Genomic DNA, 15,296 nt, shown 5'->3' with positions numbered 1-15,296 from the left:
AGATTTATCAAATCGCGTCAGTGGACTGCCAGATGTCCTTTGATTAGTTCATGCGCACGAAAGTGGTAGCTCAACATTTTCTTTCTGTCTTGTATTGAATAGTTTACCATCCGGGTGAAATATTATCGATTATTTATGTTAAAAACAACCTGAGGATTGATTACAAAAAACGTTTGACATGTTTCTACGAACTTTACAGATACTATTTGGAATTTGTCTGCCCTTCATGACCTGCAAAAGCCTGTGGATTACTGAACATAACGCGCCAACCAAATAGATTTTTGGATATAAAAATAATCTTTATCGAACAAAAGGAAGATTTATTGTGTAACTGGGAGTCTTGTGAGTGCAAACATCCGAAGATCATCAAAGGTAAGCGATTCATTTTATTGCTTTTCTGACTTTCGTGACCAATCTACAATGCTGCTAGCTGTTTGTAATGTTTTGTCTAGTGATCGATAAACTCACACAAACGCTTGGATTGCTTTCGCTGTAAAGCATATTTTCAAAATCTGACACGACAGGTGGATTAACAAGCTACGCTGTGTTTTGGTACAGTGGGGCAAAAAAGTATTTAGTCAGCCACCAATTGTGCAAGTTCTCCCACTTAAAAAGATGAGAGGCCTGTAATTTTCATCATAGGTACACTTCAACTATGACAGACAAAATGAGAAAATAAAAATCCAGAAAATCACATTGTAGGATTTTTAATGAATTTATTTGCAAATTATGGTGGAAAATAAGTATTTGGTCAATAACAAAAGCTTCTCAATACTTTGTTATATACCCTTTGTTGGCAATGACAGAGGTCAAACGTTTTCTGTAAGTCTTCACAAGGCTTTCACACACTGTTGCTGGTATTTTGGCCCATTCCTCCATGCAGATCTCCTCTAGAGCAGTGATGTTTTGGGGCTGTTGCTGGGCAACACAGACTTTCAACTCCCTCCAAAGATTTTCTATGGGGTTGAGATCTGGAGACTGGCTAGGCCACTCCAAGACCTTGAAATGCTTCTTACGAAGCCACTCCTTCGTTGCCCGGGCGGTGTGTTTGGGATCATTGTCATGCTGAAAGACCCAGCCACGTTTCATCTTCAATGCCCTTGCTGATGGAAGGAGGTTTTCACTCAAAATCTCACGATACATGGCCCCATTCATTCTGTCCTTTACACGGATCAGTCGTCCTGGTCCCTTTGCAGAAAAACAGCCCCAAAGCATGACGTTTCCACCCCCATGCTTCACAGTAAGTATGGTGTTCTTTGGATGCAACTCAGCATTCTTTGTCCTCCAAACACAACGAGTTGAGTTTTTTCAAAAAGTTATATTTTGGTTTCATCTGACCATATGACATTCTCCCAATCTTCTTCTGGATCATCCAAATGCTCTCTAGCAAACTTCAGACGGGCCTGGACATGTACTGGCTTAAGCAGGGGGAAACGTCTGGCACTGCAGGATTTGAGTCCCGGGCGGTGTAGTGTGTTACTGATGGTAGGCTTTGTTACTTTGGTCCCAGCTCTCTGCAGGTCATTCACTAGGTCCCCCCGTGTGGTTCTGGGATTTTTGCTCACCGTTCTTGTGATCATTTTGACCCCACGGGGTGAGATCTTGCGTGGAGCCCCAGATCGAGGGAGATTATCAGTGGTCTGTTTGTATGTCTTCCATTTCCTAATAATTGTTCCCACAGTTGATTTCTTCAAACCAAGCTGCTTACCTATTGCAGATTCAGTCTTCCCAGCCTGGTGCAGGTCTACAATTTTGTTTCTGGTGTCCTTTGACAGCTCTTTGGTCTTGGCCATAGTGGAGTTTGGAGTGTGACTGTTTGAGGTTGTGGACAGGTGTCTTTTATACTGATAACAAGTTCAAACAGGTGCCATTAATACAGATAACGAGTGGAGGACAGAGGAGCCTCTTAAAGAAGAAGTTACAGGTCTGTGAGAGCCAGAAATCTTGCTTGTTTGTAGGTGACCAAATACTTATTTTCCACCATAATTTGCAAATAAATTCATTAAAAATCCTACAATGTGATTTTCTGGATTTTTATTTTCTCATTTTGTCTGTCATAGTTGAAGTGTACCTATGATGAAAATTACAGGCCTCTCTCATCTTTTTAAGTGGGAGAACTTGCACAATTGGTGGCTGACTAAATACTTTTTTGCCCCACTGTATATTGCACTTGCGATTTCATGAATTTAACAAATATTTTTTTATTTTTTTATTTGGCGCTCTGCAATTCAGCGGATGTTTCCGAAAATTATCCCGCTAAAGGGATCTGTGCGCCAAGAGGTTTTTAACTATGTATGCATATATATCGGTCGACCTCTAAAATGTGTATGCATATACACACATTTTAGAGGTCGACCGATTAATCGGAATGGCCGATTAATTAGGGCCGATTTCAAGTTTTCATAATAATCGGTATTTTTGGACACCGATTGTGGACAATTGTTTTTTTTAAACTTTATTTAACTAGGCAAGTCAGTTAAGAACACATTCTTATTTTCAATGACAGCCTAGGAATAGTGGGTTAATTGCCTTGTTCAGGGGCAGAACGACAGACTTTCACCTTGTCAGCTCGGGGATTCGATCTTGCAACCCCCCGGTTACTAGTCCAACGCTCTAACCACCTACCTTACATTGCACACCACGAGGAGCCTGTGTGGCAGGCTGACCACCTGTTACGCGACTGCAGCAAGAGGCCAGGTAAGTTGCTAACTAGCATTAAACTTATCTTATAAAAAACAATCAATCTTAACATAATCACTAGTTAACTACACATGGTTGATGATATTACTAGTTTATCTAGCGTGTCCTACGTTGCATGTAATCGATGCGGTGCCTGTTAATTTCTCATCGAATCACAGCCTACTTTGCCAACAGGTGATGATTTAGCAAGCGCAATCGCAAAAAAAAGCACTGTCGTTGCACCAATGTGTACCTAACCATAAACATCAATGCCTTTCTTAAAATCAATACACAAGTGTATATATTTTTAAACCTGCATATTTAGTTAACATTGCCTGCTAACATGAATTTCTTTTAACATGAGAAATTGTGTCACTTCTCTTGCGTTCCGTGCAAGCAGTCAGGGTATATGCAGCGGTTTGGGCCGCCTGGCTCATTGCTAATTGTGCGAAGACCATTTCTTAACAAAGACCGTAATTAATTTGCTAGAATTTTACATAATTATGACATAACATTGAAGGTTGTACAATGTAACAGCAATATTTAGACTTAGGGATGCCACCCGTTTGATAAAATACGTAACGGTTCCATATTTCACTGAAAGAATAAACGTTTTGTTTTCAAAATGATCGTTTCCAGATTTGACCATATTAATGACCTACGGCTCATATTTCTGTGTTTTATTATGTTATAATTAAGTTTATGATTTGATAGAGCAGTCTGACTGAACGGTGGTGGGCAGCAGCAGGCTCGTAAGTACTCATTCAAACAGCACTTTCCTGCATTTGCCAGCAGCTCTTCGCTGTGCTTCAAGCATTGAGCCGTATATGACTTCAAGCCTATCAACTCCCGAGATTATGCTGGTGTAACCGGTGTGAAATGGCTAGCTAGTAAGCGGGGTGCGCGGTAATAGCGTTTCAATCGGTGACGTCACTCGCTCTGAGATCTTGAAGTAGTTGTTCCCCTTGCTCTGCAAGGGCCGCCACTTTTGTGGAGCGATGGGTAACGATGCTTCGAGGGTGGCTGTTGTCGATGTGTTCCTGGTTCGAGCCCAGGTAGGGGCGAGGAGAGGGACGGAAGCTATACTGTTACAATGGCAATACTATAGTGCCTATAAGAAAATCCAATAGTGAAAGGTATATGAAATACAAATGGTATAGAAAGAAATAGTCCTATAATTCCTATAATAACTACAACCTAAAACTTCTTACCTGGGAATATTGAAGACTCATGTTAAAAAGGAACCACCAGCTTTCATATGTTCTGAGCAAGGAACTTAAACGTTAGCTTTTTTACTTGGCACATACTGCACTTTTACTTTCTTCAACACTTTTTTTGCATTATTTAAACCAAATTGAACATGTTTCATTATTTATTTGAGGCTAAATTGATTTTATTGATGTATATTAAGTTAAATTAAGTGTTCATTCAGTAGTTGTAATTGTCAATATTACAAATAAATAAATACAATTTATTTAAAAAAATTAAAAAACAAAAACGGCCGATTAATCAGTATTGGCTTTTTTTGGTCCTCCAATAATCGGTATCGGCATTGAAAAATCATAATCGGTCGACCTCTAATACACATACACACATTAATGAGGTGGGTTTGCTAATAAAACGTGTATTTGAATGAAAACACTTATTTGCAAAGTAGTCCTCAGGAGGAGAGTTGGTGTTGTTAGTGTACAGCGCTGGTCTCTGATAAATCATTTGAATTTTATTTGATAAAGGCTGCTGCTGAATCCTTCACATTTTTCATGCAATCAGTCCTGTTGGATTGTTGTACAGTACAGATGTTTACCTGTGTGTTTCTGTATGGTTCTGGTTCACTCCACTTCCACTGGTAGAGTTCCCCCTTAGAGCTCACTGCCACCAGCTCAGAGAACAAGGACCCGATGCTCACAAACTTCACACCATCCTGGACCAAAACACCAACAGAAACATTACCTAGAAATATTTGCTAACCTGATCTGTGCATATTAATTAACCCAAAACAATATTGAGCATATAGACCTAGCGAAAACTATTAAAACATACTGATATAAATAAACCAAGTGGGAAATCCATTAATGTGATAAATGAATGCTGTCATGTTCCCTGAACAAGCTTTATTGACATCACATCTGAATGAACACCAAAATGAGTGGACCTTCCCCATTAATCAAATTATTCCATCAACCAATCGATCAATGTCCCCATCCTCCCACCTTGTCAGGCCACCACTGCAGCTCCTCGCCCAGAGAGACAGGGCTCTGGACGGGGATGATCTTCTTGTCCAGGCTGGGCTCCCCCTCGCGGCTGGTGGAGCCCCTCTCTGTGTCAAACGAGGCCCCATCCAGCCACCTCCGCTCCCGCAACCTCAACACAGACTCGCGCTCACGCAACAGCTCTGAGTCACGCTCTAAGGGAAGAAGGAGAACTGGTATGGCAATGGGGTCACACCAGTGGGATAAAAGTAAGCCACTCTCTGGGGAAGACCCGTCAACAATTTTTTTTATTTTTATTATGCAAATAAGAGGGTTTTGGCAGTAAAACGGTGAAAGTTAGTTAATAGTGGTGTCTGTCTGCACGCTCACATGTTAAAATGTGAGGTAGGAAGACAGGTCAGGATAGATTAGAGATAGACATGCATTACGAGGGAGAGGGTTTATCCTACAGCATAAGGCTGCAGTAGAGAGTGGTGCCTGTAATGACAGGGTCTAGCGGGCCTTTCTCAGAGGGCTCACTGAAGAACAGATATTGTGGCCATGCAGCACACATTCACAACACCACACACATTCACAACACCACATCCACATGGGCTTTGCCGACAGGTTGAAAAGGAAAGACTAGCATTGACTTTAATGATATACCTCAACTATCAGAGAACTAAAAGCATATACTATGTATGGTGAAAAGTAATCTTACATCCATTTAGATAACTTGTTACTACAACTACTATTATTTAGGAAGAGAAATATGATTTAAATCTCAACCTCCTGACTACAGAAGAGGATGATGGTCCCTAGGCAGCAGCTCTGAGTGCCGTATGGTCAGTTACCTCGCGAGGAGCCCAGGCGGGACAGGGAGGAGCGTCTGAAGGAGGGGTAGCCAAAGTAGCTGATGTCCTCAGAGAACATGGCGTCAGCATCGATGATGACACTGGGGTGGGCTGAGTGGATGTCAGCATCCAGCAGGGACATCAGGTCCTCTGTAAGGTCCAACACAAAAGAGGGATGTTTTTGACATGACTATTACTGTCCCAACAGGCAAGGGTCAAACCCATAGGTTAATAGAGACTTTTGCATTTAGAATTTTTGGGACAACTCTGTATGTAGCAAATACCAACTATCTACATAAAGCTTTCACATAACCCCCTTAAACCAGACCAAACTGTTTAAGAGCCCTCTGCTCATTCATACAAAGCTGCCATGTTGAGTCTTTCTTGCAATAGAGATTATATTAATGAGACAAAGCTGTAGAATACACATCAAGGTGAAATAAAGTGGTACCTCCAGGGAGGTAGGACTCGCTGGCTGTGTCATCGCCATCGTCACCGTCCTCATCGTCTCTGCTCAGTAGGTTGTTGACGGCCAGGTTGACATCCAGGTTGGTCCTCTGGAGCTCCCGGATGATCACACTCCTAGACTTCCCCTGAAGGACCACCTGAGCCTGGGGAAGCGGGGAGGCAACATGAAGATCACCACCCAGAAATCAACCATGTTGTGACGGTGGTGACTGAGCACCAGAGAGAAGTGAAGGCCATGTGTTGAGGACCTTGTTATAATTAACGAGGGGCTCTGGTCAAGAAATAAATCGATCAAATCTGATTTGTTAAGGGTTTCTTTAAAATGGTATATTCAGTGATAAGAAACTCTCATATGGTGGGGTCACTTCCAGAATTTAAATCAATGTAGTTGAGGACAGACAGTGGGTCTAACCTGGGAGATGAGTTCTTCTGGGATGACCGAGGCAGGGATGACAGGCTGGGGCTGGCTGCCTAGGAGACCAGAGCCCCGGTCCCTCCCTGTGCGGATCACCCTGGTCTGACGTCTCGAGTCCCTGGCAGCTGTAGACGACCTCCCAGAGGAGCCTCCACCACCACCTCCTCCACTGACAGCTCCTCCTACACCTCCACCCCCTGCACCTCCTACACTACTGCTGCTGCCGCCGCCGCCGCCACCACCACCACCTCCTCCTCCTCCTCCACCTGATCCACCGTTCACCCCGGAGCTCCAGCGACTCCTGTTATAGCACAAGGCGAAGGTCAGGCACAGCAGTCAGCCACACAGCAGAAACTCTCTCAAATCAACACACGGCTGCCTGCCTGCGCACTGGATTAGCAATTAACTGTGGGACAGCTGGCTTTCACAGAGAGAGCAGAGGTCCTAGGGTATTTATGCATACTGCAATTTGGAAGCAATAGTTTGGTAGCAAATGTCTTTTGTAATTTTTGAGAGATGAATTTGACCACATTAAATCTCATAATTTAGGGGCCAGTAAGGTAAGAAAAAACGAGGAAAAAACAATGTATGGCAGATTGCTTTCACCTAGTGTTATTCAAAATCAGCCCACAGCACATTTCTATCAAAGCTCAATAGGCATTTTATGTTTATGCCTTTAACCTCAGAGCTGCTGCTGCCTTGGTTTGAAGGTCCCAATTTCCAGGACAACTCTGTAGTACAAGGTCTGATTCTGACTGCGCCATCTCATTTTACATGGACAATACCTGAATCCTGGATAATAATAATGGCTTCAGCTGTCCTCCTGCAGCCGTCTTTGTCTAGGCCTAAGTGGCGCTAATGCACATGAAGCCGTATAACGACTTTACCTGAGTGTGTCTAGGGGAGGTTTTTCCTGAGGGCCCTTACTGCCAGAACTTACCCAAGGGTGTTGCCTGCCAGTCTGCCCAGTGTGTCAGAGCCAGACAGGAACCAGGGAGGATCACTAGTCCTGCCTGGCCTGGAGCTCCTTCCTGTCCCTGAACCACTGCCACTCAACTTTGAACTGGAAACAAAAGACGGGAAGACGGGAGATCAGATCAGTTACTACAAACCTAGTAGTCCCACATGGGACCAAAGATTAAGACAACCTGGGAGTGGAAATCCCAGGTTGTGGCCCATGTCTAGGGCTTTTACATTTCTATGTTTAAGGTTAAAAACAACAGGGGAAATGGAGGCTAGCATGGCAACACCCTCGGGAATCAGAATTGGCTGCAACTCATTCCGCCTTCAAGACTTATTCCTTTTTAAAGGTACTTTTTTTTTTTTTAGGGCTGCGATTGCTAACTCCTACAATAAGATATGATCGGAGTGTATTGTGTTAAATGTGATGTCTATTGTACATAGATGTATGAATTTGCTGCAGTCTACGTTTAATTAAGTCAACTGCATTACATACTTGCCACCAAATCATGAACAACGCCTGGGACTGACCATAACAGCATTGTCCTGTCAGATTCAAACCCATGACTCCTTTGTACACAGTATCTCAATATATTGGTAATTGCTTCCCAATGAAAGAATGCAGATAGATTTTACTATTAGGCATTTTAGCAACACACAAAATATAGAAGTGTTTTATTTAGCAACTGAGTATAGTAGGCCTAACAATGAATTGTGCAGACTTCTGCAGAAATAAAATATAAATAACCTGTAAAAATGTACATTTGTTTACCATTTATTACACTGTAAAAACTTGAAATACATAGTGCGGAGTGTGACTGGATAGTATTCCGAGTGGAAGCTTTGTTCCGTCAGCTGTCAAAGTTACTGATTGAAAATGTGCAGTGCTCGTTTCCACAGTAAGGCTTTCCAGTAACCCACAACGCAGCTGACTGCAAAGCTATTACCATCTGAAACCATCTAATTTTCTTTTGAAAAGTTCAGCTTATTTCACCGTACCAGGCAACAAAACATGTGCTCTGCAGAAAATCTTAAAGTATACCAGTCACATTATTCACCAGTCTTTCTCAGGCTGATTCACTTGCATGCTTTGCAACTAGAGGGCCTAGTTCACGGTTTGATGCTGTTCTGCTGGTAAGACATATATGGGATCAATGAAACTCACAAATGCATGCTGGCCACCAACACAAACCCTAGCAACAGCTAAAAAGGCATTCTTGCTCATACAAAATAAAATAAAATAAAAGCAAAGAGCAGATTCATAAATGCAATTGGCTTTCAGAACACGGCCTTGATTTCTTAAATGCTAAATGCTAATACCATTGCGAGCTTTGTTTTGCCTAGTTTTTTTGGGGGACAATAAATTGCAGGAATTGAATAAAATACCAATTACTTATCTATAAAACATACATTGTCCATGATGCAAAACACCTCAACACAGTCAACACTTTCTGGTCTTTCATTTGTCATAGTGTTTTAAGTGACTAAATAATAACATATTGAAACCGTTCAACTAGTAGGCCTAAGTACTTAGTAAGAACTCTGTGGAACTCAACTCGCAGGACTCACCATTGCTAGGCAGGAGTCAAGGCAGACAAATATCTTGCTGCGTTTTGTAAATGCAGATCTAAAACGCTTCTTATTGTCAATTCTGCTCAGCTTCAGTCAGGGTTCGCTCTAAATCAAGAATGTAAAAGGACTCATTTTGTGCTTCAGTTGCACTTCTCCACTCGGATGAAATATCTTTGCTCTCTCATTGGATCGCCAGACAGCGCTCTGACTGATGTGATGAATACGGTACTTTCCTCCGGTGTAGTATTTACAGTAACAAGTTACAAAGCAAGATTAACATCAAGCAAAATGTTAGGAAATGTAGCTGGCTACATTCTTTCTATGACAAACATTACAAATATGATGGCCACCCATCGTTTTTGCAAAAAATACCTTGCTTTTTCATTGCAAACTAATTTACTAGCCTAATAGCTTTGCACTTCTGTGGTCATATGATGAAAAAATTATACCGAATGTGTTGCAATAATGTATTTTGTGTGAAGAAATACTATGTAGTTACACACCCCTTATCACTCTACTGAAGCAAAAAAAAACACTTGACTTTCAATATAAAAACGCAGGTGAAATGGTTAAAACGCAGATTTTTTTATGGTATATGTTTTGAAAATACAGATTTCTGAAAGCTAATGCAACCCCTGGTATAGAAAGTTCTCTTAAACTCCATTAGGATGAAACTATTTTCCTAGTGTAAACAGTCTCACCCATCGTTGCCATCTGGTTTGGTCAGCTCTAGACGATCAGGCTGGACAGCAAAGCTGATCCGACACACACGTCCATCCTGGAAAGAAAGAAATTACTCCATATTATCAAAACAGAAAAGGTGATGGCATGTCACAAAAGACGGCACTAAAATATATTTTTTTATTAATTCATGGTGCTCTTATTCATTTTTTTTTTTAAGTGGACACTTGACTTTTCCCCCCAAAAGTAGTGCATTTTCCCCCCAAAAGTAGTGTATAGGAAATAGGGTGCCATTTGAAATCACAATCTCCATCAAAAATGTATAGGCAGTACAGCTCAAATGTTAATGATTGTAATATACATAAATCCTTCAATGTTACCTCAAGCAGAAAGCCAGCATGGTTTGGTCCAACTACACACTGTTTTAAGGTGGCCTGCTCCAGCAGGTTGAGGTGTGGATGACTGCATTGGAGACAGACAATGTAGTGAATGTTAACATGTAAAAAAGCTATAAGATCGCTATATATCTGTGGAGTGTGGTCCCTGCTGAAAGACATGGCTGAATAATACATTTGTTGATAATTCCACAGTTAAAATGTTTTTTTTTTTAATGTCTTACCTGTTAAAGTTGTATTTGTTGAGTTTCTCCGACACTTCACGAAGTCTGTTAAGTATAAAAATTCAATAAAAAACATTGACAGTGAGATCGTTCATTTCCGTTCACGGTGTGAATTTGTGCAATTAATGGTCTGGAAATTCATGGCCAATAAGGACATTTCTACTAGTCTGTACTCTGTGTACACTATAATGAGCATGGCATCTGCTTACACGACATTAACAAGAAGTCCAATGAGAATCTCAAATACATGAATGCTGATGACAACAGTATCAAAATTACTCACCAGCTGCAAAAAAAACCATCTAAATAACAGTAAAGCTAAACAGTTAGAGCATGGTGCGTATAACCATCTGCACTGCATTGGGACTGTTGCCTTCACTCACGCAGAGGATACTAGTGGGTGGGTAGGTCATTCCCCCAGTCAAAGAAACAGGGCATGTGCAGAGCTACATCCAACAGAGGAGACATCAGTACTATTGTGACCATTCTTTTTAGTTCAAGTTGAGCAGAGTTACTATTTAGTACAACTCCAAGTCCTTAACTGTCACCTTCCTAGACCAGAAAAATCTTTGATTGTAGCGAAGTCTAAAAAACATGTCACGTAAAACATGACAGGCTGACAGCTTTACTTATTGTTTCAGCTCTAGCATCTATTCTCTCAATGAGTGAACCAGGCACATGCCTTAATCGTTTTGCCTGCTATGAAATGAGGTCAAATAGGGTCAACAATTGTTTAAACAGCGCTTCAACTGCTATAGGCTACACTACTGAAAGCATTGATTCTCATTCTAATGGCTTAAGTACAACAATGGTTATGGTGACAGGAAACAGGTGATGTGAACAAACATTTAATTAATCTATATACTCAAGGGAGCAAGTCAATACACAAAGGCTGTTATCATACAAAAAGTCAGCCACAGAAAGTGGACAAATCTTGTCAAAGATGCAATATTACCTGTTGCAAAGGGAGGAAAGGATATCAGACAGTTGCATGCAAGCTGTAAGGGGTGAAAATTCAAGTAATAGGCCTACGCCAAATGACATTTCCTGTCAAGCAAGCCCAGTGGACAAGCCAATGGATGGCAATGACTTAGAAGGCATGGCCCAGCCGGTTGTCCAGTGACAGTAACCAGTCCCTCTGCAGAAGATAAACAATGAGCCAGCAACACTGTCTTGATATATGACGCACACCACCCAGAGCCATTAATAACCAACATCAACAGGACAGAAGGGCTCCTTTAGTCTGCAAGAAATGTGTTTGTGTATACTAAACCTAATTTCCCCTCCTAATCTGTACAAAAATAATAAATACTGTTCTATCCATGTGGGTCAGAGAAGAATGTGTGTCCTCAGCCAGGGCATGAAAAGACATCCTAAACAGTCGAGGCACGAGCAGTCCATAAGACTGGCGTATTGTGAGTCACAACCTATTCTTGTAAGCAAATATCTTATTTATTTGGGATAAAAATATGCCTCTTGACAACTAAGGTAAGAAACACCTCTTTGGTAAGACAAATAACTGCAGTTGAGCAGTAGGGGGATATATTAGCACATGGTGACCATATAGCAAATGTGAATGCAAGCCATTGCCTGTGCTAGCAGCTTGTAAAAGATATAGCTTACTTGGGGATTGATTGTCATTCCACATCAGACAATTCTATCGCAAGATGAGTGAACATGATTGTATTAGGAACCAGTCAAGTCAACTGAACCATCTTGATGGTTAATTAGGCCCAAGCAGGTGGCCAATGGTACAGACCCTGGGCTCTACACAAGTACAAAATCCTATCTTCAAATGTCATATCCTGGATTTTAATTTAAGGTCGTTCAAGATGTGCTTTTCCAACTTCCCAATCTCTGTCTTAAAGTATAACGGCCCATTAATCAGTTCAATCTCAATGGATGATATAAATAGGTTTACTATAAATCACCTGCAGAGCAAAATGCAGGTCACAATACACAGTCAACTGTTCATAGCTAGTCCTTGCCTCTCTTAAGCTAATGTCTGTGAAAATGTTTTGTAATTTAAAGGCCAACTCCACCACTTTCAACCTCATTTATATTTGTCCAGCATATATGTGAAAACGGCGCATTTCTAAGTTTTGTACTTATAAAATAATAAAGTTAAAAAGTTCTAACTACCCGATGACATCAACATTGATTTTCAAACAGTGATTCACCCTGACATGGGGACCAAGAAAATACACCCTTGGCCTAAACTCGTTGCAGGTTTTGAAAATCATAATTTTTTTACTTTTAATCTTACCTGCAATGTCACAGAGAAACATTTTTAGGACCTTTATATTTTTAAACCACAGATCATAGAAAAGCGCTGTTTTCTCATACTGTATGTTGTATGCTGGAGATTAAGAATAAGAGGTTGAAAACGAGCTGATGTTTATTCACGAGGAACAATATTACGACTAACGTTAGTTAGCTAACTAAATCGAAGCAAATAAGCAATCCAATGTTAACTTACAATTGGTTGGCTGGATAACGGTACCTAACTAGCAAGCAAACATATTAGCACAAGTGTGGCTAGCTTAGCTAACGTTATCAAGCAATGACTAGCTAATATATTAGCTATTTTATTAGCCACTTAACTAGCTAACTTAGCTACATCTTCAATGGTTCCGTTGAGCTAGCCAGCTGGATAGTCGACAATAAGATATCCAAAAGGTAGCTGACATGACATATACAATGTCAAATGCAAAAAAACAAACAATGACGGATCATTACAATGCCATAATCACGGACGTTCCCTCTTTTTTCCCCCCCATCCCCCAACCCGCATTGTCCGTCTCAACTTTGACCATCGGCCAATCATTCCAGGCAGTCAGAGAACGAACGAAACAGCTCCGTTAACTGCTGCTAGTTCTGGCTAACTAGCTTGTTAGCCTAGCAGACTAGCTAACGTTGTTAGCTACGTTGAAGAGGCTTGTTCAAGATGCCGGGCCTTGCTTCAAGTACGGTAATGTGGTCGAAAATTGTTTGATTGAAATACACATGACAATATTAATATTGCTTCGAAACAAATAGATAATCGTCGGGCACCACACCCTACACATATATATTGATTTAAAACCTTATTTTCCACGCCCGCAACAATTACCTGTCATTGAGCTGGTCCTCAGTCCCGGGCAACGGGTGAACCACGAAGTGTATGGATGTCATGGATCCAATCCAAATTAACACACAAATGTGTCAAGTGTGTGGGAAATGTTATTTTCTCGATATCTGTATATGTAAGGATTCATATAAATATTTTATGACAAAAAATCCCGAGCTTAGAACTACAGCCTCCTCACCCACATGCCGCCATCTTAACTCTACCAAGCTTTTTCGTTCTGTATGTTGATTAACGTTAGCACACACGAAAACTGGACGCTGGTTGGACCTTGAACAGAAACAGGGAATATGTTAAACGGAACGGGATTGGTTTAAAGAAGAAAGGCAATGAAGAGAAAGGAAATGAACATTTCTAGACGTCTAGCTCGTGCTATTTTAAATGTTTTATTGGATTGTGATAAGTCTATTGGATAGAAAGCAATAGTTTCATGATCTATGTTTTGTTACAGACATTGTCTCTATAACATCTTTATATACATTGGTTGACAATTTTGCCAACAGTCTAACAAGTAAGACAAAAACAGTTCCCCCAGGGACACTGTCTGGAGCCTCTCCCTATTATAGGTCTCTAAGTCTACCCTAAATAAAAAGGAACAATAAAATAACACCAAGGGTTCACTCAGAGTTTGAGTGTGTGTTATTTGGGTATTTTATTAGGATCCCCATTAGCTGTTGCGAAAGCAGGAACTACTCTTCCTGGGGGTCCAAACAAAACATGAAACGTAACACAGAATGACATAATACAAAACATCAATAGACAAGAATGTGTTCATATATGATGTCTAGGATTAGTAGACTACAGTTTAAAGGAAATTGCTACTGTTTTTTTATATTGGTCCTGATGCAAGAGGTAGGATAATTATGGCAGTCTCCTCTCCTAGAATGAAATCAAAATGTATTTGTCACGTGGGCCGAATACAACAGGTGTAGGTAGACCTTACAGTGAAATGCTTACTTACAGGCTCTAACCAATAGTGCAAAAAAGGTATTAGGTGAACAATAGGTAAGTAAAGAAATAAAACAACAGTAAAAAGACAGGCTATTTACAGTAGCGAGGCTACATACAGACACGGGTTAGTCAGGCTGATTGAGGTAGTATGTACATGTAGATATGGTTAAAGTGACTATGCATATATGATGAACAGAGAGTAGTAGTAACGTTAAAGAGGGGTTGGCGGGTGGTGGGTGGCGGGACACAGTGCAGATAGCGCGGTTAGCCAATGTGCGGGAGCACTGGTTGGTCGGGCCAATTGAGGTAGTATGTACATGAATGTATAGTTAAAGTAACTATGCATATATGATAAACAGAGAGTAGCAGCAGCGTAAAAAATAGGGGTTGGGGCTGGGGGGGAACACAAGGCAAATAGTCCGGGTAGCCATTTGATTACCTGTTCAGGAGTCTTATGGCTTGGGGGTAAAAACTGTTGAGAAGCCTTTTTGTCCTAGACTTGGCACTCCGGTACCGCTTGCCATGCGGTAGTAGAGAGAACAGTCTATGACTGGGGTGGCTGGGGTCTTCTACAATTTTTAGGGCCTTCCTCTGACACCGCCTGGTGTAGAGGTCCTGAATGGCAGGCAGCTTAGCCCCAGTGATGTACTGGGCCATACGCACTACCCTCTGTAGTGCCTTGCGGTCAGAGGCCGAGCAATTGCCGTACCAGGCAGTGATGCAACCAGTCAAGATGCTCTTGATCTTGCAGCTGTAGAACCTTTTGAGGATCTCAGGACCC

The 15,296-nt window shown here is 41.3% G+C and overlaps 1 protein-coding gene across 13 annotated transcripts in view; it reads right to left on the bottom strand.

Moving 5' to 3' along the window:
• LOC120048511 (E3 ubiquitin-protein ligase UBR5) overlaps nt 1–13,772 on the bottom strand; it is a 46,866-nt gene extending 33,094 nt beyond the window's left edge. For 11 of the 13 annotated variants that reach the window (XM_038994551.1, XM_038994559.1, XM_038994554.1 and 8 more), the window contains exons 1-10: nt 13,550–13,772; nt 10,438–10,482; nt 10,199–10,280; nt 9,839–9,915; nt 7,546–7,668; nt 6,603–6,906; nt 6,174–6,333; nt 5,723–5,872; nt 4,890–5,101; nt 4,484–4,600 (exon numbers count right to left, since the gene is read on the bottom strand). In XM_038994551.1, the coding sequence (XP_038850479.1) occupies nt 4,484–4,600; nt 4,890–5,101; nt 5,723–5,872; nt 6,174–6,333; nt 6,603–6,906; nt 7,546–7,668; nt 9,839–9,915; nt 10,199–10,280; nt 10,438–10,482; nt 13,550–13,611 (1,332 nt within the window). In that variant the 5' untranslated portion in view covers nt 13,612–13,772. The remainder of the gene's footprint in view (nt 1–4,483; nt 4,601–4,889; nt 5,102–5,722; nt 5,873–6,173; nt 6,334–6,602; nt 6,907–7,545; nt 7,669–9,838; nt 9,916–10,198; nt 10,281–10,437; nt 10,483–13,549) is intronic. The other 2 variants (XM_038994556.1, XM_038994562.1) reach the window with 2 other exon arrangements.
• Between the last annotated feature and the right edge of the window lie 1,524 nt (nt 13,773–15,296).

This window comes from Salvelinus namaycush, chromosome 5, assembly GCF_016432855.1.
Source record: "Salvelinus namaycush isolate Seneca chromosome 5, SaNama_1.0, whole genome shotgun sequence".
In the NCBI taxonomy this organism is placed as follows: Eukaryota; Metazoa; Chordata; class Actinopteri; order Salmoniformes; family Salmonidae; genus Salvelinus; species Salvelinus namaycush.
The sequence above is the reverse complement of the archived record's forward strand: the minus strand, read 5'-3'. Positions and strand labels throughout refer to the sequence as shown.